This window comes from Pelecanus crispus, chromosome 3 (genome assembly GCF_030463565.1).
Source record: "Pelecanus crispus isolate bPelCri1 chromosome 3, bPelCri1.pri, whole genome shotgun sequence".
Classification (NCBI taxonomy): Eukaryota; Metazoa; Chordata; class Aves; order Pelecaniformes; family Pelecanidae; genus Pelecanus; species Pelecanus crispus.
The window spans coordinates 111,665,971-111,691,784 of record NC_134645.1 but is presented as its reverse complement, the minus strand read 5'-3'; the positions used below and the strand labels follow the sequence as shown (position 1 = coordinate 111,691,784).

General features: G+C 36.9%; 1 protein-coding gene across 4 annotated transcripts in view; it reads left to right on the top strand.

Moving 5' to 3' along the window:
* Nucleotides 1-6,988: 6,988 nt before the first annotated feature.
* Nucleotides 6,989-25,814, top strand: part of MYT1L (myelin transcription factor 1 like) — a 129,858-nt gene continuing 111,032 nt past the window's right edge. For all 4 annotated transcript variants that reach the window (XM_075706882.1, XM_075706881.1, XM_075706880.1 and 1 more), the window contains exons 1-3: nt 6,989-7,043; nt 7,226-7,259; nt 7,557-7,619. In XM_075706882.1, the coding sequence (XP_075562997.1) occupies nt 6,989-7,043; nt 7,226-7,259; nt 7,557-7,619 (152 nt within the window). The remainder of the gene's footprint in view (nt 7,044-7,225; nt 7,260-7,556; nt 7,620-25,814) is intronic.

Sequence of the window (25,814 nt, the reverse complement as noted above, 5' to 3'; positions counted from 1 at the left end):
ATAGTATTTCATAAAACATATCCAGCTTACAAAAACTTATTCAGATTATCAGGAGCCATACTTGACAGATATCATTATTAGAAAATGAATTGCTTTTGGAATACAGACATGCTGAAAAAGGTATGTTAGAATTTGGATTTGCCTTTTATTTTCTGAGGAGAGCAGTGGAAGGTCTGTTTACAATTTTTTTAAGAAGACTGCACCAAGTACTAATACAGTATGGGATACACTGCTCACATGAACTATTTATCATTTTCCAGGTCATGTTTCTTTGATTATGAGAACATAGAAGTATTATATCTGTGGGAAATACATTTGACATATCATGTTACATTCTCTGAGATATTAAATTAAAAAAAAAATCTTTAAATCCTTTCATTTTAACTTCCACACAGAAGAAAGAACATTTTTGAGTTTATAACAATAAATGCTGAGCAAACCTTGGCTATAAAAGGAGTACAGGGATCTTACCTGTAGAAATTTCAATCTTGCATCACGGCTGGTTGAAAATCTGCCTTTACTGAGTAACTTTACAGTCATGAGGAGATAGATTTTAAACTGCAAACTTTTTATATAATCAACTCATTACATTTTCAGGAAATCAGAATTTTTGTCTCTAAATATTTTACTTTTATCACATTATAAGTATGTCTAATACTACTGATTAGGGAAAAACAAGATTTTGAATAATTTTAGCAACATACTTGATTGGCAATAACAATTATGCAGTAATTGTAGTGTTTACCAGTACTTGCCATAGATTTTTAAGGTCATAAATGATCATCTTCTACGTTTGTGTAGTATAGACAGTGAATGCTCTGCCTGAGTAAACATTAGGCAATTTTTGAGAGTATTTGAGAATATAGTTTTTGGATTTGAAGAAATCCAGGTAAGAAAAAAAATTGGGAAGGAAAAATTTTGGAAGTCCAGATCTAAGGGTCTTAGCTCATTCCTGGCTTTCTAGACTTCTGGTACATCATGGCTAGAGGGAAACCAGAATAATTCACTAAGCAAACGTTGGCCGAGCTGGAAGTCTTGGAACTTGGGACTGAACCTCACAGTCTCCATGCCTCTAGCAAGAAATTCAGATACCCTGACAATTTTAACAAGAATGATCATTTTCAGGACTACCTGCCTGCAAGGGAAGAAAATGCTGAAGTACCTTCCCACGAGGGAGCAAAAATTGCCATTTGTCCTGGAAAGGAGCCTAAAGCTCTGGATCCCTCACAGTTGGCAGCCCTGAGGAAGCCCATATGGTAGATATGTGAGCATATCTAGAGATAAGGAGAGCAGTGCTGACTGTGAAACTTTTGGGAGTTTAGTCTCAGCTGAGTCTATAATGAGACTCATAGCCTTAAATCTATATACCGCAAAAACCTGAAGTCTCCAACAGGGTATTGGCCAAGCTAACAGAAAAATAGATAAGGTCCTGATGAAAACTTGCCCTCTATTGTTAGAAGTTACTGACCGTATCCGAATACCTCAGTGGTTTTCTGGAAAATTAATACAGCCTTAAAGGTTGTGCAGCTACGGATCACATTCTGCCCTTCAGCGACAGCAGCACGAAGTTGCTCGTGCTCATCTAGCTGTCCAGATCCTCTTCACAGTTCCTGCCTTACAGATTATGATCTTTGGTCTTTCAAGCATGGCCCACATTCTTTGTCCATAGGTACAGGACCTTGGAATTGGCACGTTCTTCAGATAAGTCAAATCTGCCAAATGCCTCAGGCCAGTATATGTAACTGGCCTGTCTCCAACATAGTTTATCACTCCATTAATTTCTGTGTTATCTGCATATTTCAGTAGAATATAATCTTCCAGAGTACTGGTGAAGATACTGAAAATTACAGGGCTAAAATATATACCTGTGGGATTATAGTAGAAAGGCTTTTATTAAATATATATTTGTTAATTTTGCAGTTATTTTTGTAAATAAAATAATTTTTATACAAAATATTTTTTCTGGAGAAATGTTTGTTAACTGTTACAAATATGCTGATTTTATGAAGTGCTTGTTTTACTGTCTGAATATTCAGTGAGAGAAAGCAAAATGTTTAAAAGCTGTCTTAAGTATGCCATATCCTAACATAGCTACCTTTACAGACAAATTTTAAAGTATCATCAGAGAGTTTCAAGTGGTTTTGACTACAGATTTTTCATGATAAAGTGTTGACTGGTGCTAATTACATAGAATCATAGAATCGTTTAGGTTGGAAAAGACCTTTAAGATCATCCAGTCCAACCATTAACCTACACTACCAAGTCTACTCTAAGCCAATCAAGGGTAGACTAGACTAAACCATAGTCTTGTATCCCATATCAGCTTTTGTATGATGTTACTAAGGGTCAATGTCAGGAAGATTAACTTAGTGAGCCACACCATCCTCTCAGCACCTAGTAAATATTAATTTAAACAGTTACAAGTACAATTTTTTCAGAATATTTTTTTCAGTTCTCCAGCATTTCCCAAGTGTTCCAGGATTGTTACATATCAACGGCAATATCTTGGAAAACTATCAGGCTATGTTAATGATGGGGTGTAAATGTTGTCTGGGACTTTGATTTTAAAATAAGAGATAGCTGCTTTTTTTACTTTTAAAAATAATTCTTGATGGTTATTAATACTAGCTCTTAATTATTTCCAAATAATAAAAAAATATTTTCTTCCAAATATATTTAAGTAATTTCTTATTATTACCCTGTTTCCCATTCAATATTTGGTTTTCACTGATATTTTTAGTTCTCCTTGTCGATAGTTTATGTTTACTAGTAAGCTGCTCTATAGGTGTGTACGTGCATATGAATTATTTTTTAATCCTCATGAGCTACAAGTTGTTTTTTAAGCTTTGGATTTTTGAGGAGGGGTTATTACCTTTCTCTTTTTTTTTGTCTCTTTTTTATTAGTGAATCCTTCTGATGTGATTATGCACCTTTTTTTTTTTAACATTTACTGAAGTATTTTTAAACTGCTCCTAATCATAATCATTTTATGTTAAAAGATTTTCTTCTACTCAGTTTAGCTCATGCTTATTTCCAGCTTTCATATACTGACACTTTTAAAGCACCTTGTGTTTGTGTGTGCATGTGTGTATTAGTTATTGGGATCAGATTTTGTACATTAAGACATAACAAGTCTTAATTGCCTGCATGCAGGTGACCACACAGGGCTTTTTTTCATTTTTTACCAAAAAGTGAGATGTAGTATAGAATTTCCTTCAGCTGGTTAAATAATTTCTTACATGAGAAATTTATAAGATATAATTTTTAGAAACTTCAATGATACTCCTGTGGTTATAGCATTCATCTGCCACCCAATAAGAGTCCTTCATCGCAACACAGATGTTTTTTCCTTCCCATTTTTTTCCAGTGCGAAAGAAACTACTCAACCTGTTTTGTGTCCTATTTGGTTATCTTCAACATACCTTCCCATATAACAGACCTTCTCTTATATCCCATCTTGTAATTTATTAGCTGATCTATAGCTATTCAGGGTCTTGTTTATCTAAACTTTCGATAACACGAATGCATATAATGGTGATACATAGTTGCTGGCTCTACCTCTCTCTGTCCATCATCCCTAAGTAAGGCATATCCAGTAGTTCGATTATTTTTAATTATGACTTCCCAGGTATAATTTCTACCAAGACCTTTTTTTTTTTCTTCTCAGAATTAAGAACTTAGACCTCTCCATTTTCATGTGTAGAGCTTCTCTTTGTAGCCAACTTAAGAATTTCTTCTCTTCCTACTCCTGATGCCTTGCTCTTTGCTTTCATACATAATCTTTTAGGTGTCTTCTCTTAGATGCCAGGCTAAAACTAACACTAGCCAGCCTGTCCTTGATGTCCACACATTCTCTTCTGGAATGATGACTCACTATTCTGCAGAACTGTAATGTAAAGGTCATGAATAAAGTAGGACTACTGAGGTGAACTCCTTGTGAGTCACTAAGGTCCACATTTACTTTTTCTGCATGTGAAAATGGTGAGGAAGTCCGTGTTTGTGTAAGATTAATGGCCTTGGGAGCAGAATTCTTTTTCTGGCCACGGAAATGCCAGGGGTGCATCTGGGGACTGCTATGGCAGGCTAGCAGGTGATCGTTCTTTCACAGAACCAATGTGTGTCTCACATAGAATTTCAGGAAATTGCTTGCTCCCAGCATCCAACATTGAACACATGGAGGGATGAAGGCTGAAGGTTTGACATGACAGACAAAGTCTTGAAGATCTGTGAGTAAGCATATAAATAAAGTCAAAGCAAGATTCCATTGGCTAAACATAGGCACCTACCATTGTTTGATGTGTCATAGAGCATCCAAGACATGCGTTGCTGTATATGACAGGGCCTCGAGGTCACAGACAAAGGCAGGTAGATCTCTGCCTTTCTGGAGAAGCAGCAGGCTATGTAGGATACACAAAAAAAATTTAAAATAATACTGCATGCCTGCAGCTTTTAAAATTCTTTTCACTTCTTTGATCTGCTTCTTAATCTGGCTTGTGTGGCTCCTATAGGGGCTTTTCCACCTTAGTGATTTTTTCTTTGACTGTCAGTGTAGTTAAAAGTGTACTCACAGCATTCTTGAATTGAAGTGCTTGCTTTGGTTTAGAAAGACAGGCAGATCTGTTTTGTAGTTTGCCCCTTCTAAATTTACACAGACTATCATAACAACTGGGGCAGCATTTCCAGGTTAAGATCATAACAGTTCTTTCAGCAGATTTTTCAGTGGTAACAAATGATGCCAGATAATGTGTTTCAAACTTTTTAAAAAACATACTAGGTTGACGATCAAGTAGCTCCACTTCTGGTTTCCTGTCAAGGCCTTACACATTGCAGGAGTTACAGAATAGCATGATGTACCGTTTTCTTATTAGTAAAATGAAAAGAATACAATCATCTAGTGGGTAATTTTTATATTCTAGAGATGCTGTTCTGTGCTTAGATATGGCAACTTGAAAAGCTTCAAATGTGTATCAAATCTTAGGAGCTGAGAAGCCAGCCAGTGTGTGAACCCAAGGTGTAGGATAGACACTGTGGATGGGTTAAAGTTTAAGATTCAGTTTAGTTGCCTGTAGTAGGTATCTACAGATATGCCACGTATCTCATGCTATAGTCAATGGAGAGCTAGACAGTATGGGCAAAGGTGCCTAGAGACTGATTCTGTCCAGCCTGAACTAACACGTAGTAGCTGATCAGAGGAATTGTTCCTCAAGCTCCGGTGACTATGTTAACTAGGGCTAAGTTCAGTTGCCTAAGCATAGGCAGCTGTGCCATTTCGGATGCCAGAGGATATCTGAAACATCTACACAGGGTTGGCAGATATAACAGAGGGCCTACCTGTACCCTTCTGTACTTTTCTGGTCTGCCAGTTGAAGGCTTGATAAGATACTTCATGGTATCTCAGATAGCACCATTGGTTGAAGATGATGGAAGCTTATGCTCCTAATGTATATGCACACAGCTATATGTAGGTGTTGTAATTTAAAAATGAAACCCACTCAAAGTGGTGTAGAGGTCCCCATCAGAAGACTGCATTAAAGTCCCCTAATAGAGGCTGGTGCTGTATTAGCTTTCATGATATCTGTTTATTTTAGAAGATCATCCCTTTAGTGTGGAGTAAATCACACTTCCAGGAACCAGATAATGACTACCAAGAAGCAGAACTACATCAGTAGCACAGAGCCTTGTGAGAGTGGCCCCTTCTTTCCACCAAGTCCTCGTCGCCCACAAATTTTGTTGTGCTCTTTCCTCCTGATGTAGTGAGTTGAGGGAGCTCTGTAAAAGCACCCCTTGATTTCTTCCTTGTTAGTTAGTTCCCACATCATTTGTGTTAAGGTACTGACCAAAGAAAGCTAGGTGATTAAAGGGTTAACTGCAAGTCACTTGGACTGGTTTCCATGTTTTTGCATGAGATATGCAACATTCTTACCCGATACCAATCCAAGGATATTGCTTTACAGCAGTGATTGATTTTTTTTTCTGGGGGAACTAGAGCCCCATGGTCAATTTGTGTGTTTCCCGACCTTTACAATATCATCTCTCTGTATGAACCACTGCAGATCCATCTTGCCATCCTGTTCTTCCACATCCAAAGGAGATGATGATACACATACTGCATATATTTGCCCTGACACAGTCTCTCAACATAGTTCAGTGCAATCTGCTTGTGTTGTACAAAATCATAAACTCTAGCTAGCCTATGCAATTTAGCTTTGAAAGTCTGGTGACAGTAGTACATGGAAGATCAGAAGAAACCATGTGGCCCTCCGGTAACTACTATAGATCAGTGTTTATGATACTTTCCAAGGTCTAATCTGCAGCCCTGCCCCTGTCTGGTAAATATTTAAGATCGCTGTATATTTATTACCACATAGAATGCTACATCAGATAGGCATGCTGTTTATAAAATGAAGGTAAAGATTTAGCCATATGTAGCAATTGAGGCCAATCCTGAGACTTGAAAAGCACATCTAAACAATGAAACACATTGGCAAAGGTCATAATGCCATATTAAGTAACAAGAAATCTTTGAAGTTCTAATGATGATTCTTTACCTCCTTTTCAGTCATTATTCCTTCCTCTCTTTTCCACTGCAAAGTGTTTGGTTAGGAAGTGACCTATGGTGTGCGACCCCTTGCCTTTAGTTTTAAATTGTATAGAAATCTATTGAATCCTTGTTTCAAAATACATGAGAGTAATCAGGGTTTTATGTCAGAAATATCCCTTTGAAAAGAGGAACCAGCACTTAGTTGCACACAATTTGCTATGAAAGCAGGGCATGCAAACGGACTGATTAAAGCAGAAATTACCGCATTTTCTGGTTTTAAATAAACATAAAGATCCTAAAAATCCCCTGTAAGGTGGACTTTCCCTTACAGGATAAAATGGAATTAAAATAGTGTCAATAAATTCTGTGAGAGACTGTATCAGTCTGTGCATTGATAGTCTGTGCATGCAGGATAAGAACATTGACTGCCTGCTAATCTATTCCCAGATGGAGGTGGATGCAGACGAGAAGCGCCATCGCACACGCTCCAAAGGTGTTCGAGGTACGTCTCTTGCTTCAGTAAATCACTCAAGGCCCCCGCTCAGGGTGACCTTCATCCTCCAGAATCTCGTTGCACGATTCATTCTGACCCTTGCTTTTACACAACCTTTCTGGTAATTTTCTGTAGAAGAGGGGTACTTGTAATAGATGATAAATTTTTATATATTTTCCATCTCTCTGCAGTTCCCGTGGAACCAGCCATACAAGAGCTGTTCAGGTTAGTGCTCTGAGTGTAAAATGTATCCCCATTAGCAATTTAGAAAATTCATGCCTTTTAATGGGTATAATGCACTTTCAAGTTCATTGGTGGTTTGCTCATGCCCTGCTGCACTGATGAAATTAACTCCCTTAAGACTTGCTAATAAAAAGCATCCCTTCTTTTTTTTTCCCTTCAGTTATTTGATTTCTCTTTCTGTCTTTGTTGCCCTCCATCTCTGTAATACCTACTGCCTGCTTTTAGTATAATCTTTCTGCAGCACACCACCACCTATATAATTAATTCTCTCTTTTGCAGCTGTCCCACGCCTGGCTGTGATGGCAGTGGTCATGTTAGTGGCAAATATGCAAGGCACAGAAGGTAATATCTGTAATTTTTCATAATTTAGTGAAGAGATTTGGTAAACAAGTTAGCTGGCATGACCTTGATAAACCAAACAATGATAAAAAATAGCAATTAGACATTCTAGAAGCCATTTGGATTAACTTTTTTTTTCTTTCTGAATTTTCCACACAAAATCTAATTCACTTTTTTGCTGAGGAGACATGTTCTCATTGTCAATCTCTTGATTTTTGCATACAGTTCTCTTGCTCATGTGTTGCAAATTAAAATTTGGCCCTACTGACATGTTGGTGCCAGTGTGACTTCTGTTATTCAGTGTATTTTATAACTGAGTGAAAACAAGCTTCTGGACATTTTAAGTTCAATGATCAGGTTAGATTCAAAGGTCAAAGCCTAAGACAAATCAGTGATAATAACACTTCAGGGTTCAAATGTTATATTATAATTATAAATACCTTTACTTCAGTTCCTAAACCACGATATGTGGAGACATCTCCTTTAAGAAAATGGTTTTAGCTGTTTGTTGTTAATAATATATCAAGGTAGCATATGTTACACATACTACATGTGCTTCAAATTAATTTAGAGCTCAATCTACATTTCTGTGTCTGCAATGTCAATGTTCAATAGTGTTGTATAAACGGCATTCCTTTCCTGTATCATTTGTCCATTAATTTCTTGTGCAATATTTTGAAAATTTAACAGCTCTAGAATACATAATTTTTTCTCACTTGCTATGCATTTCATTTAACGTATTTTAAATAGCAGCCCATTGTAGGAGATAAAATGGCTGATGTTTTGGCCATCTCTCTTCTGAATAGAGGGAGGTGTACAAACCAGTGTTAAATTCTCCTGAAACTGTTAAGATTTTTTTCATTCTTGACTTTTTCAGGTTTTAAAGCACTTGTAGTGCTTATAAGAAAGCATATTTCACACCAAATCTCATAACTGCTTTGTAGTGAGGGCATATGGGTTTTATGAATTAAATTGAAATTACGCGTTTGTGGTTAAGGCATTCATTTGAAACAGGAAAAGATATCAAACAGTGACATGTTAGTCCACTCAGTGCCACTCAGTCCACTCATGTGCCTTTTTTCTTAACAGTGAATGAAGCTTAGGGACAAGTCCAGAAAGTACTTTCAAAATTAGAACAAGAAAAGTGATATGCCTTATATTAAAACTCTTTTGAATTACATTTAAACAATATAAAATACAAAATAATTGTATTCAAATTTCTTTTCCTAATCTTCCACTGATAAAAGTGCTAACATTTTTGTGGTTATTTGAAGGCTTTGGTTAGATTGGAACACTGACTTAGGAAAACGTAACCAAAATAATTCTTCTTAAATTCACTTGTGATTTCTCATTTCAAACCATGGTTTTCTTTTGTCCATCTTCTTCATGTAAATACAAGCCTCATCAGTAATTAATGAATGGCACCAAATCCTTCTTTTCCCTCAGAAATTTCATGAGCAGTCTACAGTTAAATGAAATGATTATAATGTCCTTTCTAGTTACAAGATTGTAACTAGGTACATTTCTTTACACTTCATGGGATTTGTGTGAAGATTTCAAAAACAAAAGTCTTGAAACATACAGAAAGAAACTCTTTAGCTTAAAAAAAATCTGACTTTTCTTCTGAATTACTGTGACTTTGATCTATGTGTCTGTGTTTGTGTAAAATCACCCTTTTGCGGGGGGAGGAATAGATGTGAGGTTTGGAAAGATTACATGCAGTTTTGAGATGTTAATTCCATATTTTGCTTTCTTGACATGATTCTGGTATGTCAGTACACGAACAGACTGAATCTCAGAGCTGTTAATTAAATGAAATTTTGGGCGGATGCGCAAAGAATAAAAATTGGAAATACATCAAAAATTCCTTTTTTTTTTCTACTGGCTAAAGAATTTGTGGGGTTTTTATGTTTTCTTGTCACCTTGGTTGCCAACCCACTAATCAAAAGATATTTAACCAATATAGGTCTTACTTAGTGTAAAAACACAAAGTTCTTTGTTGAGGTTTACAATGTACATATCTATTTTCTAAAAGAGCAGTAATTTTTTTTTCTAGTCAAACCAACACCTGGTAAATTTAAGTTTTTGAAGGAATCTGAAAGAATTTATCTTTTTCTTTTCTCTATTTTGCTATTTGGGTGGGAAAGACCCTCAAACATATCTTCCAAGGAAATCAGACTGTCTTAAAAATTTGATGCATTCAGGGAATTGCATATCTCAGCTGATGCCCAGCTCAATTCTGTTTAGACCTACAGAGCATTTTAATGAGGTTAAGACCTTTCCATTCACAATACCAGACCAGCTCATTATTAGGAATGAAGCATATTTGCTTCCACTAGATGTAGTCAGAGCTCTCCAGAATTCTATTTCTTCTTTAACATCTTGAAGCCTCTGGAATTTCAGGGGTTTTTTTTAATTGTAATTTTATCATTGTAATACCAATGTGATAGTGAAAACCACGTTCAGATATTACATTAAGCTTAAACTGAAATAAAGAGATCCTTTCAAATTTTCAGACAGATTCAGGGGATGAAATGTTGTTCTGCTGATGCAATATCAGGTAGAAGTTAAAGGAGAGTTTTATCATATGTTTTATATCCCAATTGTATTTTTAACTATGAAAGAGATGCAATGTTAGGGTTAGCTAGGGAAACAAACAGGCCGTATATGTCATTGATGTTTCCTTTGACGTGTATGAAAACGCAAGTATGGTACTAGTTAGGGTAACAGTGGTAGCAGCTTCTTGTATCATTTCCATCTTTTTGATTTTTTTCTTTGTGTCAAATCTGAGTTTAAAGTGAAACCTTGCATGACTTAGTTGGTACTTTGCTCTCAGCTCTTAAGTTTGGTGCTTTGTTTTAGCTTGTTGGTTGAGCATGCTAATAGACAGCTAAGATGGACAGGCTTCTCTGCAGGGCACTTTAAGGCAGGATGCTAGGATCTCTAAAATTAACTTGGCAAAAGCACCTCTCTCCAGTGACTGCCCAGAAAGTTCAGAAAGATTAGCATGCCAGTTTGGGCACTGCGGGTAAGTGCCTGAAGTTAGGTTGTATGCTTACTTGTATTTTAGTAATACCTAGAAACCCGAAGGTATCATGGACCCTCTAGCACTGTCGATGATGCACAGCATGAGGCAGTGCCTAGATGTTAGAGTTTACACAGGTAGGACTTCAGGACCTGTTTATGTTTCCAGGCACCTGAGGCCAACTGAACTACTCACAGATCATGCAGTTAAAGAAATGAATGTATCTTCGCAGTATCAGGTCCTAAAAAATAAAAAGAAAAACAAAGGTTGTGAAAGATCTGAAAACAAAAACAAAACCAAAAAATAAGCCGTAGACACATTCAAGTAGTGGTGGAGACAAGAAAAGAAGTCAAATCTTAGGAGTGAAAACCAGAGCCTCTCCCTGGGCCATGCTCGTGATACTGTTTATTTTATTCACTTGGTAGCTCTTCAGGTCCATTGTGCATAGCAGCATGATAATGAACAGTACTCTTATACGTTCAGAGCTGTGAATTAATTTTGAAGAATAAGCTTGGTCCAGATCCTTGAATACTTTTAGCTGTGAACAATCCATCTGGGCATATACCAGTTATTCAAACCACACCAGGAGAGTGTTCCCAGAACTGTGTTTTCAGGGCGTCTGTCAGCTAAGCATCTGAAGAAAAACATAGATTTGAGTGTTCTTTCATTGCAATTAGTAGGAACTTTGCCAGTTTCATTAATCAGCTTTACAGACAATAGGATTCACATTCTACATATACAAATATAAATGTAAAACCGAGTCCAGTTTCTGGTCTAAGTTCTGCAGGTGCAAATCCCATAGTTACTCTAGAGTAACTGAGTGCAAACTGGCCTATGTTATTTACTGAGTAGATGTGAGTGACGGTTTTAGAAATATTACACCCTACTGCGTTGCTATGCATTTAGCATTTTTTTTTTAAACACATCATATACCAAATAGATGCCTATGGTTTGCCATGTAAATAGGTATATAGACACATCATAAAAATCCTAACAGAGTTTCCATTAAAAAAATACTGATTACATGCAATGGGCTATTTTAAAAGCTTCTTTACGTCATAGTTTAATTTTTTTCTCAAGTAACAAAAGCAATTAGATTCTGTAATGGATTAATCACTTGCCAAATACCACATGCTTCAGAATGAGACACATTCTAACAAATAAGAGCCCTAAAAAGAATCTTAAGCTGGTAGCATGGCACTAAATATATTAATTTAGGATTTTTTTAATGCATATATCGGTGTATATTTGAAAGCAGATAAAGCCACTGTATGGAAATTAAAGCAAAACACAATCTTAGTCTGAAACAATATGCATCACATGTCAGTGAAGGATGAATTGTTAAGGCCAAATGATAAACCCTTCAGATTTAAAATGGAAATAGTGATAGAGCTCTCGCTATATCATGAATTTCAGTCTGATTGCTGAAAATAAGAATTCAGACAAAATAAGCCAACTTAAACATTTCATCTATCATGGAATTTTGCATGCCTTTTCTTCGGTTCATATTGCATTTGTAAGGGATTTTTTTTTTCATTAGTCACTGATACAATTTCTTCCAGAAAGGAGCGAGTCTCAAAAATGAAGAGGGATCATAAAATAATATTTGTATCTATAATGTATGAATTGTCTCTAGCCTTATAAAATATATTGCATTTTAATTTTCCACCAAATTTCTTGATATCAGCCCATTCTTTGTTGCTTTACTAGGCTGTCTCTGTTTCTATTACATTATACAGATAGAATTGTTTTGACCATCTTTTAATTTTTAAGCATGAGGTTTGTCACTTCATAAAACAGCTTTCTTTGAATTTGTAAATACCTTAGAGTTTAGCATTACTGTTTGGATTAGGAAAAGCCCCACATACCCCTGTATTGCCTTGACATATACTGTAGTTTAGTCGTCTATATTTTAGACCAGAGTGAGTGAAAAAATTCAGGCTCCCAAACTTAAAAATTAAAAGACTCAAACATCTCTCTCTTATTAGAAAATTATTGAATTTCTGTGGCTTGTTGTGCCATATTTCTTATTCAAATTTTTTCATTTCATATACCTTTTCACCCACCAGTTTGATTGCCATGGCTGCAGCCGTGGGTGAATAATTGCCTGTCTTCACAGGAGCATGTTCTGGAGCTAAAGTCGAGTGCTTGCTTCCTGATGTATGCCTCATTTGGATTCTGCCGACAGCCTAGGGGCTGTATTATTCATGCCTTGACAGATAGCACTCACTAAAAGCATTGGAACAGGGCCAGGTACTGGCAGAGAGATAGTGGAGCATTGCAACTTGCAACTGAGAGGAGCATCTATAATACAAAAAAGAGAAATCCTCATACCTCCCTTTTACTGGTCTCACTTTGATGGAGAATTCATTTGCATCAAAATAAAATAACCTAAAAATAAATACATTTTTTCTAAACCATGCTTGAAAGTTTAACACAATTTTCCACATTTAATTGCAAAGCTGATTTTAATTAGTAAGGCCCTGCATGTGAAAAATGAAGATTCACTTGGGTGAGTGTAACACATTGCAGTGTCTGCTGAATGCTCTAATTAATGTATGGCTGCTGTACAACAGGGTGCACTGTGGGATATTTATGAAAAATTCTGTGCACGCAGCCAGTCTATCTGTATTTTAGTTCTTGAATCCACAAGAATAAATAACTTTTCCCCCTTTATTCTTTATGAGACATCATTGTGCATGCCATCACTCCATCCATAAACTTTATGGCATGCCTGTCCTTTTTACTATTTGTCAACGATATTATAAATCAGAAGCCAAGACATACATATTTTAACATTAATTTGATAGCAGACCATGGTTGCACGCTGTGCAGAACCCGAGGTCCACTGATGCATTTGTGTTAAAGCCTAACCACAGAACAGTGAGGTCCTTATTGTTGCTTGCTTTTATGATACTGTGAATAATCCCACTGAATGCTGGAAGTATAGACAAATGTATATTCATTTCTCTCTAAACTGATAGTCCACCTTTATTATAATGTTAAATAATGATAAAATGATGCACTGGATATTTACCTGAGGAAAAAACGTACTCTGACACTGCCTATGCAATTTAATTCTATTTCATTTAATGGTATCTTTGCCAAAGATTTTGGTAAGTTGAGGTAAATACCAAGAATAATATTATAAATGTGCTTTATATAAAGTAATCTACCGTTCAGGGTTTGTAAAAAATGCTAATAAATGAAGCTTCACTGCTTTGCTAAATCCAGCTAAATAAGTAAGAAATAAGTGAGTAAATAAATAAATAAATAAGTGAAGGAGCGTAGGGATTTTCAAACAGAACACTGCAAACAATAAATAAATGTGCTGACAGAGAATCCATAATGTATTAGAGGTCTGTGTTGGCTGCTGTCTGGATTCAGCAATATATCCTTTGTCTGATTGTTGATTAATGATTAGAAAGGTGCAAAGCTGGGTCTGAAACGTCAACCAAATATACACCAGCAATTGGCGTGTGGCTCTGCATGCTAGTAGCCATTGTCTGGAGGTGACTGCACAAAGGAACCGCAGTTCAATTCCTCTTACCACCATCTGGATTGGGAATAGTAATTTCAGTGGCAGCAAGTTGCAGGATCTGCATGTGCCAGGAGTACTAGCCTGATAAAGGCGGGGGGGGGGAAGGGGGGGGGGCTGGAAGGGGGGTGGGGGGCGGGTAAAATCAGAGGCAGGAGCATGGAGAGTGCCGACCCAACTGTGCAGCAGCAGCTAACAGCAGATTTGGGATGTGCTTTCTGCAGTGGGTCCCCAGGCTTGTATGTTGCTGGAATGATATGCTCATTTTCTTTCAAATGGCAGGTCCTGGGCGTATTTCTCATGCAGCAGTCCACTTACAGCCACAGTGTTTTCTGTGGAAGGATCTGTCTGGAGATGTTGCCATCAGCCACAAAATAAATGAAGACCATGCAGAAAGTATGGGAAAGAAAAATTAAAAAAAAAAAAAGAAAAAAAGAATAGAACATCCAGTAATAGTGGGGAGATAATTTCCCCAACAAGATCCTGGAAGTAGCTATACACATTTTTCCTTTGCCTATGGGAAATTTATTTGGTTGGCCTGGTAGCTTTGCTGACAACGTTGTGTTCTCTTAGCAGAGAAATAAATTGTTTGAGGTTGAATAATTTGTGCTTTTCATAATGGAAAACAGGATCCATTTGATCCTGAGTTGATTTGCACATGATAGGTAAGACATTTCATCTCCCTATGCCTCTGTTTCCCCACTTCTAAACAGAAAGAGAATTTCAGGCATCTTAAGATGTAAAAATAGAAGCATATATGGGGGATTATTACGAGCATGGGGCTCCAAACTCTGATACTCACCTTGTATTTAAATAAAGATCTGTTAAATGATCATTGATGTTAGAGGAAGTCTAACCTTACATTTTAGTGCTTTTTGGATCAAAACATTTTTCTGGAGGGTAGAGCAAAATTAACTGATTTGTAATGATAAGACAATTTTTCATTTAGAGTTAACTCTGGTTTCCCTATTTCATATTTTGTGAATTATTTCTACAACATTTCTGTAAAAAATACCTGATTCTGAGGTTTAAAAAGATGGGAGTATTTAAGACATCTGTTTGTTAATGTGTATTTTAGTGATAATGCAGTCATGGTTATTAGCCTTACACTAAACCAGAAAAGTAATGAGCAACATTGTGCGCTGTGTTTAGGGTGCTACAGAACCAACCGTTCTGATCAGGCACCCTAAGTATTACCTGGCCTAGCAAAAAAATATGAAGAAAACAAGAAACCAACTCAAATATGAAGGAACCAGAAACCCAGGTCCATCTACCTTCTGCATGTTCTAAACCACTAGACCACACTAGCGGAAAAATCCATATAGATTTATATGTAGACATAGAAGAGAAATGAGGCACAAAAAAGTAAAGAAGTGAGAAAACAAAAGCACGGTTGTAGGAAAAAAAGAGGAAAAAGAATAGCTTGGCGGGTTTTTCCCCCCTAAAAATACGCTGTGATGTGTCTTTAAAGACTTATATTGAAGTTTTTCAGTAAGTTGAGACAGCCCTTTCAAAGACATCACTTCTTATTAGTGGTTGATATGAAGTACTGCTTCTAGTGGTGTCAGCTCAGGACAGGGAAAGGAGAGGTACTCCTGAGCCGTCTTTGATGACAATAATAAATCTAAATAAATACATCCACAGTACAGAATCAAATGCCCAGGGGATAGATAGCTCCTGATGACATCCTCAGCACTATAGAGCTTAGGACAGTGTAAACAGTGATAACTTCAACCAGATGAGTGGACCTACCAAGTTAGTTTCCTGGCTACTCACCTGAATCACCTTCCCAAGACAATCTTGAAACTTACTGATTACATGAAAAGGGATTGCAGAACCTAATGTTCTTCCATTATTTGCAAGAACCAGCAGCAGCACACTGTAAGTATCCTTAGAAGAGTGGAGAAGGGGTATAATGCCTAAGAGAAAATATTCCTGTGATTGAAGTTAGGCCTGTGTATAAAGCCAAATGAGACAGGACAGGATATGCTTGGCTTTAAATGCCAATGCCAGCCACTTAAAACAGCTTTTTAAGTTCAGTTCCCTGGGGCTGGGACAGATTTCTCTGCCATCAATTTTTTTTATCTAAAGTAATGAGCAGGCCACTAAATTGGATGAACAAGTAGTGGATGAATGCTTTCTGTCCAACTGGTACTTGTGAAAGAAATTCACCAATGTTATGCATCGGCTACTGTTTTTCACCCTCATAATGTCTCCAGGGGAAAAATCTTACCTATACTTTGTGAACAGGACGTAGGTGTTTGGAATAAAGCTAGAGCTAAAAACTGGCATGTATTCAACTTCTGCTTTAAGTCACCCAGTCCAATGGGTGGACCCTCATCATCCCTCCCTTATTTTGTGTCTAACTCTGAGGTCGAAGTAGAACTGTACTTTTAACGTTAAGCTTGTCCAAATTTCTAGTGTTCTGCCAGGAAACATTTATTTGGGGACCTTGATACTGATGTCATACTAAGTACATAGCATGGTTAGTACATCTCTAATCTCTTATGTGCTTGTTTCAGTGTAGCAAGTGTTTTTAAAGTCCTCCAATTTGTGATCCATACAAACATGGCACTCACACAGTATTTTATTCTTTGTCAATAGGAGTTAGGACATGTTTCTCCCATCTTCTGGGAACTTGCATTGACTATAAAGAAGTTAAGATGTCAGGATGCTTGTATTCTCTTTTCTTGATCTGTTCTTATTTTATGGACAATAATACATCCAAAAGGAAGAGGGAAGGATATAGTTTTGTTTCTTTGAGCAGTCAGTTGGAGAGAGAAGAACCCTATTTCCTGTCCCAGCATTAGCACTTCATATAGGAGACAGACTTTTGGAGAGGAATGGAATGAATCCTTCACCCGTAACAAAGAACATGTAAATGTTTTCTTTTGCATGAACTGTTAGAGAAGTGGGCACTCTCAACCCAGATTACTGTAAAACCTCATGAGCAAGCAGTCTTCTGAGAGGTGTAAAATGAAGCTTCAGTTACTCCTGGCAAAAGAGGATATTAAACACAAATTTCTCACACGTTTCTGTACGTTCTAGATTAGATAATGGCTAAGGCTGGGATCGTGATTTCTCCTCTGACCATCTCCTAGTCAAAAGACTGAGTTAATCTCTGTTTCTGTAAGAAAAAAGAAGGCTTAAGGTGATTAATTCCAGAAGCAGAAATCCCCCACTACGGAAAATACCTTCCTCCAGTCCGGATTACAGCGTCTAAATTCTGCTGTGTGTTAAGTGCCTACATGTCCCTAGGTATTAGAAGATGAGCAGGCATACCTCACTTGAATGTTAGAATTTCACTGTGCAGCTATGCATAGAAACTGAGAGCTGTAATGCATTTGCTCCCTTGGTAAACTAGCAGTTCGTGACTCTCTGCTACCACACAAGAAATTTGCGTCACAGCCAGAAGTTGAGTCATGCCTGTGAATTATACTCCAGTGCCTTTTGCTTTAGACCATCTTTCTTATATTAAAAGTTCATTTATACGAAGATTAGCAAATAATTTCTTGTTATTGAATATTTTCAGGGACAATAAGAATAATATGCTAGAATACTGTTTAATGTAGATCTTGCTTGGGCATGGTTTCTTCTAGGATGATCAATGAGGTTCAATAGTTTTTTGGTTCTTAGTAACCATAAGGACTACTTCAGGAGAAGGGGACAAACAGACAGTCATCTCATCTCAAACAAGAGGATATGTTATATATTATGACATGTATGATGAATATTCTCTGACATGATTCTTATAGATGTTTGCGTGTTGCTAGCCACCAAACAAAAAAAATGTTTTTGAAACCTATTTCTCAGAGAATTCACTGGATATCCCATACTTTGTGAAAGGAAGTAGAAGATGCAAAGTCCGAAGTAGATGGATGGCTGCTCTGCAGCCGATTTACTGCAGTAGCTGTATTTTATGCTCATAAAACTTTTTCAACTGTTAATTTTAAAACATTTCATAAATGTTAACACAGTAGCCTCAGTGCATTTTGTGATGTTAAGTATTTGATTTCAAATGACACCAAAGGTCATAATTGCTTATGATGTTGTAATACTTTCACAATAGCACATTGACTCACAAGACTGGTCATAGCAACTTTTTACCAGCAGACGTTTGTAGTGCATAAGAGTTTGGGATGGAAAGTGAAAAAAATAAAAGTTCTTTACCTGTCTGAAAATGTAGGAATAATTCTGACAGAATGTAATTGCATGACTTTATTTTGAGCAGGGCTTTAGAATTAACATTTCAAGTTCTTGAAACACAGACACTTAGCTCTTCTTTTTAATTCCGTGTGACATAAGGTTTTACCAGCTTTACAGTCTTCTGTCCCTTCCACAATGGTGACATAAGAATTTGTTTCAGTGCTACTGGCAAGGAAAGTGTATTACTTTCTGAGTCATGGTACTGTCTCTGCAGCACCTAGGTGTTCCTTGGAAATACTGACATACTCAGAACTGACATGGCCTGGCTTAGCTTGTGGGACTTAAAGAGATCACAGGGAAAGATGGACTCAGGAACTGAGTCAGTTATAAAACCAATATAATTTTAGAAAGAATGCAAATAAATTCTGACTACGGTGTTAACTTCATATCTTAGCAGTCAAGCTTGCTGCTTCCAGTTATGTTATTAAAAGGATGTAGGAGAAAGGACTGAACAGTTAAAATGGCATTGACTAAAAGTGGAAACAGTTATTTAAAATGTCAGCATTTAAGCAAAACTATAAAACAGAGAAAACATTTAGCTTTTTCTATCTACTATAATTTTGACTGTTCATTGAAAATTATAGCAAGCAGTCAGATTTAGAAATCACAGTCTAGTGGACAGCTTGGGTAGAACCACAACAGAACTATTGCGGTTAGTTTAGATTTACTAGTAGCAATTTTTTTTTTTTTTTAAACTCACTACTTTTTAATCCATGAGGAAATTTAGAATCATCTGGTGAAGAGTCAGAAAAGGGTTACCTACTGGCTACTTTACAATATAACTTTGCATGATACCAGATAATTTGAAGTGACATCATACCTATACAGCTTATCCCTACCTTCAAAACCTTCTAGGTATTATGGACACTAAAATGTTTTCTGATACCTGACCCACCTTATGTTTAGTATTAACCTGTTAATTAGAGAATGTGAGAAAGAAGTTTTCCACCATTAAATTTCTGCATCTGTGATTTTCACAAAAAGCATTTAGTCACATAAACCAGAATACAAGCACAACCTACTACAGCACAACTTAAATACAGCTTAGGTACTGAACTCCAAGAGAAGGATTCACAAAAACCCTGAGTCTGTACTTGATCAAACTTGTAATAGAAAACCTATTTATGTATGCCCAGAGGTGCTGCCAGCTTAGCTAAGCTGTGCTGCTCAGTGCTTTCTACATGCCAGAATGTTTGAGATTTGCAGACCGTGTGTACTTACACCAGCATCCTCTGATCCAGTAGGCACAGCAGGCATTCTCTGCTCACGCTAACGTGCAGGGACAGCACTGATTTCTACAGACAGCGTAGCAGTCACATCCCCTTTCACTGAAGAATTTTGTGATAGTGGTACATACTGGACCAGCAATGAGAATGCTACCTCAGGAAGCAACATACTGCTTCAGCTTGTCCATCAGCCTGAGTGGGCCCAAGCACATTGTTAATTCCCAAGCCAGAGCCATACCAAAAGGATAACAGGTGAAGACTGACTAGGATGAGGCTGCCTTCTGTCCCAGCTGTTGAAGCCAGGCCTGTGGACAGAAAGGAGCGTGAGGTTTTCTACAGAAAGCGAAAAGCTAGTTTGATGATTAAAGGACTCACTAGAGGAACAAGATTTGGAGTAATAACAGGTTGATTGGGTTCCAAAAAAAAAAAAAAAAAGGAAAAAAAAAGAAAGGGTCTTCAATTTTCTTAACAATTGTTTCAATCTGTGTTATTAAAAAAAAAAAAAGCAGAGAACAGTACCACACTACCTGTATCAAAACAGAGAGCAATAAAGTACCCATCCATACTACAGGCATAATTTTTGTACTTGCATCAGAAAGTGTCTTTTTGGATTATGAGTCATATTTTCAAGATGATGCCTAAGTCAGAATTGCAAGTAGATGCAGACGTCAACAAGAAACAGAGAAGTGATTTTGGAAACATTCTTTTCATGGTACTTCGTATTTCTTAGCGTAGCTATACCACAGTCAACATGCTTGCTATAGTGACTCCCATGCTTATATACCTATATATTACCATTGGGGAATTTATTCACTAAGGAACTTAGTCATCTAAACTTAAGTACTTTAAAGTTAAGTGTGATGACATTTAATGTTGCCACAACTATTCCCATTATAGATCTGTGCCCCAAATATATAGGGACCATTTTAAAAGTGACTAACACATTGCTAACTGACTTTCAATGAGACATAAGCGTTAAGCATTGAATGCCTCAAACTACTCAAAAAATTAAAAGTAGTCTTTGAAGTGGCGTACACTTTCTAGAAAGTTGCCTTTCATCTTATAAAACTAAAGAATCTGTTCCTCTTCTTGCTATCTTCCTGTTACACACTTGTACTTGCAGCCATTTCTCAGTTTTACCCTTTGGTCATTGGACAGTACATCATTCTGGACCTTTCTCTATTCAGTCATTGACCCTTGCTACCTTTCCTGTCTCTGCATCTTTAAAACTGAGCAGCTGAACTTCAGAGAGGGATAGCTGCCACATTTGCTTGTGAAATCTAGCCATAGGAGGTATACTGGCAGCAGATTTTCAATGGAAACCGCCATTTCCACCCACAACCCAGCTGCCACATTTAAATCATGCTGTGTGGGGCTTCCACTCCCTTGGGAGGCTATTTTCATTTTCCTTCAGAGAGTCTTCTACAGTGTAATAGAACTCACTGTCAGCTATAAAAAGTAACATTATATACCGTAGTATTTTTTTTTTTTTTAATCGTGATATGAGTCAAGTTGGAGCCTCACTCTTCTGGACTAGAATGTGATGGAATTCAGTTAGATTTTTTTTTTTTTTTCCGCCCCTGAACAGACGTCCTTCCTTTCATCAAGTATATCAAAGAAGGCCAGATTAAGGCAAAGACATTTAGGCCCATATCTAGACATCTGGCTTTTGGAGTCATGCAATTAAGCCAGTAGGTAAGCTTTCATTTTTAGACCAGAGTATTTCTAATTCTTCTAATCATGAAAAAAAGGTGAAAAAAAATGAACTGAACATAAGAGATACAGTTTTGTCCTTTGAGTCTGCCAACAGCTTGAACCAATTTCTTTATGATAGGTGAGCTTGTATCTTAGTGGAAATACTACCTGCAAGACCCCCTGATATTACAACAAAACAAGTTCTATGTGCTGCAGAAGGAGACTAGTTTGGTAGATTATTAGCACAAGCAAATATATACTTTTCAGAGTGTAAGTCATGGCAGGGGGCAAGGGGTATGCAGCAGCATTTTCTCAGAGGGGAGAATAACGATCCGCAATACCTGCCTTGTACTTGCATGGGGTGGAAAAGCGAATGCCGTTATATTTCTGTCTCTTGAAGGATGTGCCTCATTACTGCCACACTAAGCAAAAGTTAGGGCAGGAGAATTGTGTGGGTCTAGAATCCCAGATTGCTCTAATGCATCTCTGATAGGAACTGCTAATAGGAATTCTAATGACTGTTGAAAATTACGTAATACTGAAATAGCTATGTCCATCTAGAGCAAAGAACATAAAGTCTTGGTTATAAGTTTGTGCTTATAACTTTGTATGCAGTAGTAAACTGGCAGGCACAACAGCTAGTATAAAAATTTTGTCCTAGAAATTAGGCTCAAGGAGGTATAATGATAAAGGTATTTTAGAAATTCTCTTTATGTTAAACAGATTTTTATGGTAACCTTTTCGGTGCAGAGCCCACTAAGAAAGAAAGCACCCTTAAAAATTAATATGGAGGATAAACTTTCAGTTCCTTCCTAATAAGGTTTGCTAAATGCATAGTAATAATGGTGAAGATTTTTACCAAGAGACCAATTCTAGCTGCACCTCCATAGTGCAATAAAGTAAAGAGAATGCTGTCATTTCTATTCTGTTTTAGAATAATCATGTTTTCTCTGTGTCAGGGAAAGGCACAATCTTTTTGCTTTGTTTTCCAAATAGGAAGATTTAAACATCTCAATCCTCTAATAACCAGAATTTAGAATATTTCACACTTGAATGACTCCTAACCAACCGTGCAAGACAAAGAACAGTATCCTGTATGCTTATGCTGGAGGTGAAAATCCAGTACATCAGCACTGAAGTGGTTGCGGCTTGTATCACTTTGTTTTTGTCATTTTTTTCTGTAGTTTCAGATGTTTACTGAAGACAGTCTTGTGTTAGAAGGCTGCTCCACAGTATTATTCCTTTCCATTGGCTGTATTCTGTAGTCATTAGCTTTTCGGATCAAGTAAGATACTTATTGCTATAGTTACAGGAAAATTGGTGTATCGTATTTCTTAATTCTGTGCCATACATCTTTCTTAGTTAAAATCAAGTTGGGAGCCAGTGCTACTGTGTATCTATGTAGAGATGATGGAAAGAGTATTTGTGATAAGAATCAGTAGCTGATAGTCTCATTATAGTAGCCCTACATTAGAGATGTGATAAAATGACAGTGTACTCTGTTACTCAATACTTAAGTACATGCTAGAATGATAGTTTGACCTGCTGTGTTGTTGTTAAATATGATCTATCAAGTCTGTGTCTCAGGGTGTTGATTCTACTGATACGTACTAGCCACGTTGTTAAATAACATTACAACTACATGAATTGTCTTTGATTTCCAGCAGTTTATTTCCCTTGCTTTTTGAATTCTTGAACTTAGCATGCTGAATTGCTTAAAAGCAAGTACATTTAAAATATTGGAATAGAAAGATTTCATATTATGTCCAAGACTCAAACATTGTGACTATGCAAAGATCTTCTGTAACTGATAGATACGCTCTTGTAGTGTATTCTAACCCTTTCAAATTGGTGAATGATGGATTATGAACTTTTCCCATTTTATGATATCATGTTATCATGAAAAAAAAAAAAAATTTGAAAAATAAATTGGAAACTGCCCTGCCCTCTACCTGTAAACACAATTGTCATTGCCACTGAGGCTGAAAACACAGGATACACACAGTTCTGGACATCTTGGCAGCTCTAGATACTGCTTTGATTTAGCTCCTCATTTTTGTCTGTATGTAGAAAAATAGAGGGTTTTCTTTCCTAGTATTTTTCTTCCAGTTTAGATTTCTGAAAGAAATGTGGACTTCAGGATTTTGAGTTAGTGCAGAAGTCAGTGTTCTTTGAGTTAGTGCAGAAGTGGTCACTGGCTTTGCATGTTCCCACTTTTACATGTCTGGGTTATATCTAAATCAACATCAAAGTCTGCAGAATCAATAGCCACTTAGCAAAACTTGATTATATGCATTTCATCTAATGAATCAATATGAGTCATTAAACCTGTGCTCTTTGCACTATCCTAGTGTCTTTGATCAGTCCCTGTATTCAAGGGTCTGGCAACAAGGCATAATCAATTATGGCTTCCGGCTTTTGGATGCACAGTTAAGTTGGGTGTTTGCCATCCTAAGATTAGAGTGCAACTACAGCATTTGTCTGACATTGGAGCATGCATGTAGTCTGGAAAAGATAGCTAAGCAATAGGGAGGAGAATTATTCATGTTAAGTGATACAGCAGCTGGGGAAAGGAAAGGAGGAGGGGTTTGGTTTTCTCTTCATGAAAGTATTGTGGTACGTGGTTTTAAAATCTGCAGGTACCATATTTGTTGGGGATGGACATACACTATTAAAAAAAAAGAGAGAAAAAGGCTTGGATTTCTCTCACTTTTATCGGATTCATTACTGGTAGAAATATAAGTTAATCACCATGAACTCCCTTTATTGTCAGTGGAAAGATAAGCAAAGTGTCTAAGAAAGGTGAGATGAATTGCCTCCCAGGAAGTTCCAGTTTCTCTGCATTGACTTATGAAGGAAGCTTAACGTGACATGTATAGACTTAGGTTTTAGAAGCCTAGGTGTAGGTGAGAGATAAATCCCATCCATGACATCATAAGTCATGGGGCAATCAGATATTATATTGATTTATTTACATAAATACTTTTGAATAATCTACAACTGCAGGGCATGTACTTTGCTAACCTATGCTGCCACATAAGTTTTTAGTCTCATGATTTGTAACATTTATTTTTTACATTTTGCTTTAAATGAGCTCTCCAGGGCTGAGATTTTTCCTGTGTATTTGTCCAAAATCTAGACACACATTACCATGCCTCATTTTTCTTCACTGAACAGCTATGGGATTTAACCAATTAAATAAACTTATTGGTTAAATGGGTTAATTATTGCAAAACTGGAAGTTCCCTTTCAGTTGTCATGTCCCAAGAGCAGAGTCTTTGTTGATGGGTGAAATGATCTTGCCAGCCAGAGGGCAGATTAGCCAGAGTAACTTTGCCACTGTTCATCACAGGGTTCAGTTACACCAGCTTGGAGTCTTAGTGAATCAGGGTGGGGAGGTGCTTCACATTGGAGATGTATAGAATCCAATTAAATAAAAGATCCTCACTTTGGCTTAAGTTACTGTGACTGTATTGACTACGTCAAAGCTAATCTGCTTTATTTTGTTTAAAAATACATATTTCAATATTTGAATTTCTAAAATAAAACTTAAGTTTTGAGCTCAATTGTTTACTTCTGGCACATCAATCTATTCTCATGTTATTTGTTACTCGTAACCCCTTTTTGCAATGCTGTTTTTTAAAGACACTTTTTTTTTTAGGGCTTATGTAGTTAAATAATACTATGCACATGAGTAGATCTGCGCTATGTTTGTGGCTATTCATGTGTTTTAAAAGGTTCTGAAGTGCAAAAGGATTGAGTTGGCTTTTAAAGCTCTGTGAAGAAGATATCACATCTTCTACCTTTACCTTTTGAGATCCAGCATGTTTCTGGGTACTTTTGTAATTGTTCTTACTGCTCCGTAATGCAGTACACAAATATTTGAAACTCGAGAAGGAAAAAAGGGATAGAACGCTCTGCATTTCACTCCTTCCTATCAGTCACGCTTGTACCTGTTCAGGTAAATTAATAGTTTTCACTGAAGTGAAATCCTATTGTATACACACCTAATCTGAAAAGTCAACAAACTTCTATTTCATACAAATAAATGAAGTAAAGATGGTGTGTTTTGACACTGCACACATAAAAGCACTTCCTGCTTATTATAATGTGGTTTATTGAATCAGAAGCAGAAGCTCGTGGGAAAGTCTGTAATACAGCAGAACTGTAGAGATGAGTTTACTGTATTTTAAAAGGTATTTGTTACTTTTAATTATAGTTTAAATAGATAAAAACATAGTGGTTTGGGGCCACTTTTACATAACTATTTAAGCATGTAAAATGTGGATGGGAACAAAGATTTTCCAAAGCACTGACTCTGGATTAGTGCCTAACTCCAGCCCTCAGGGGTGAAGGCAGTCATTGTGTAAGTGGCCTTAGATGCTATGGTGCTTGGTAGTGCAGTGGTTGCAAGAAGCATGCCTAATCCTGGAACAGTATTCAAGGCTCTGGTTCAGTTGCCATGTACTTGAAGGCAGATTAGGGTAAGTTAGTCTTCTAGATTGGGA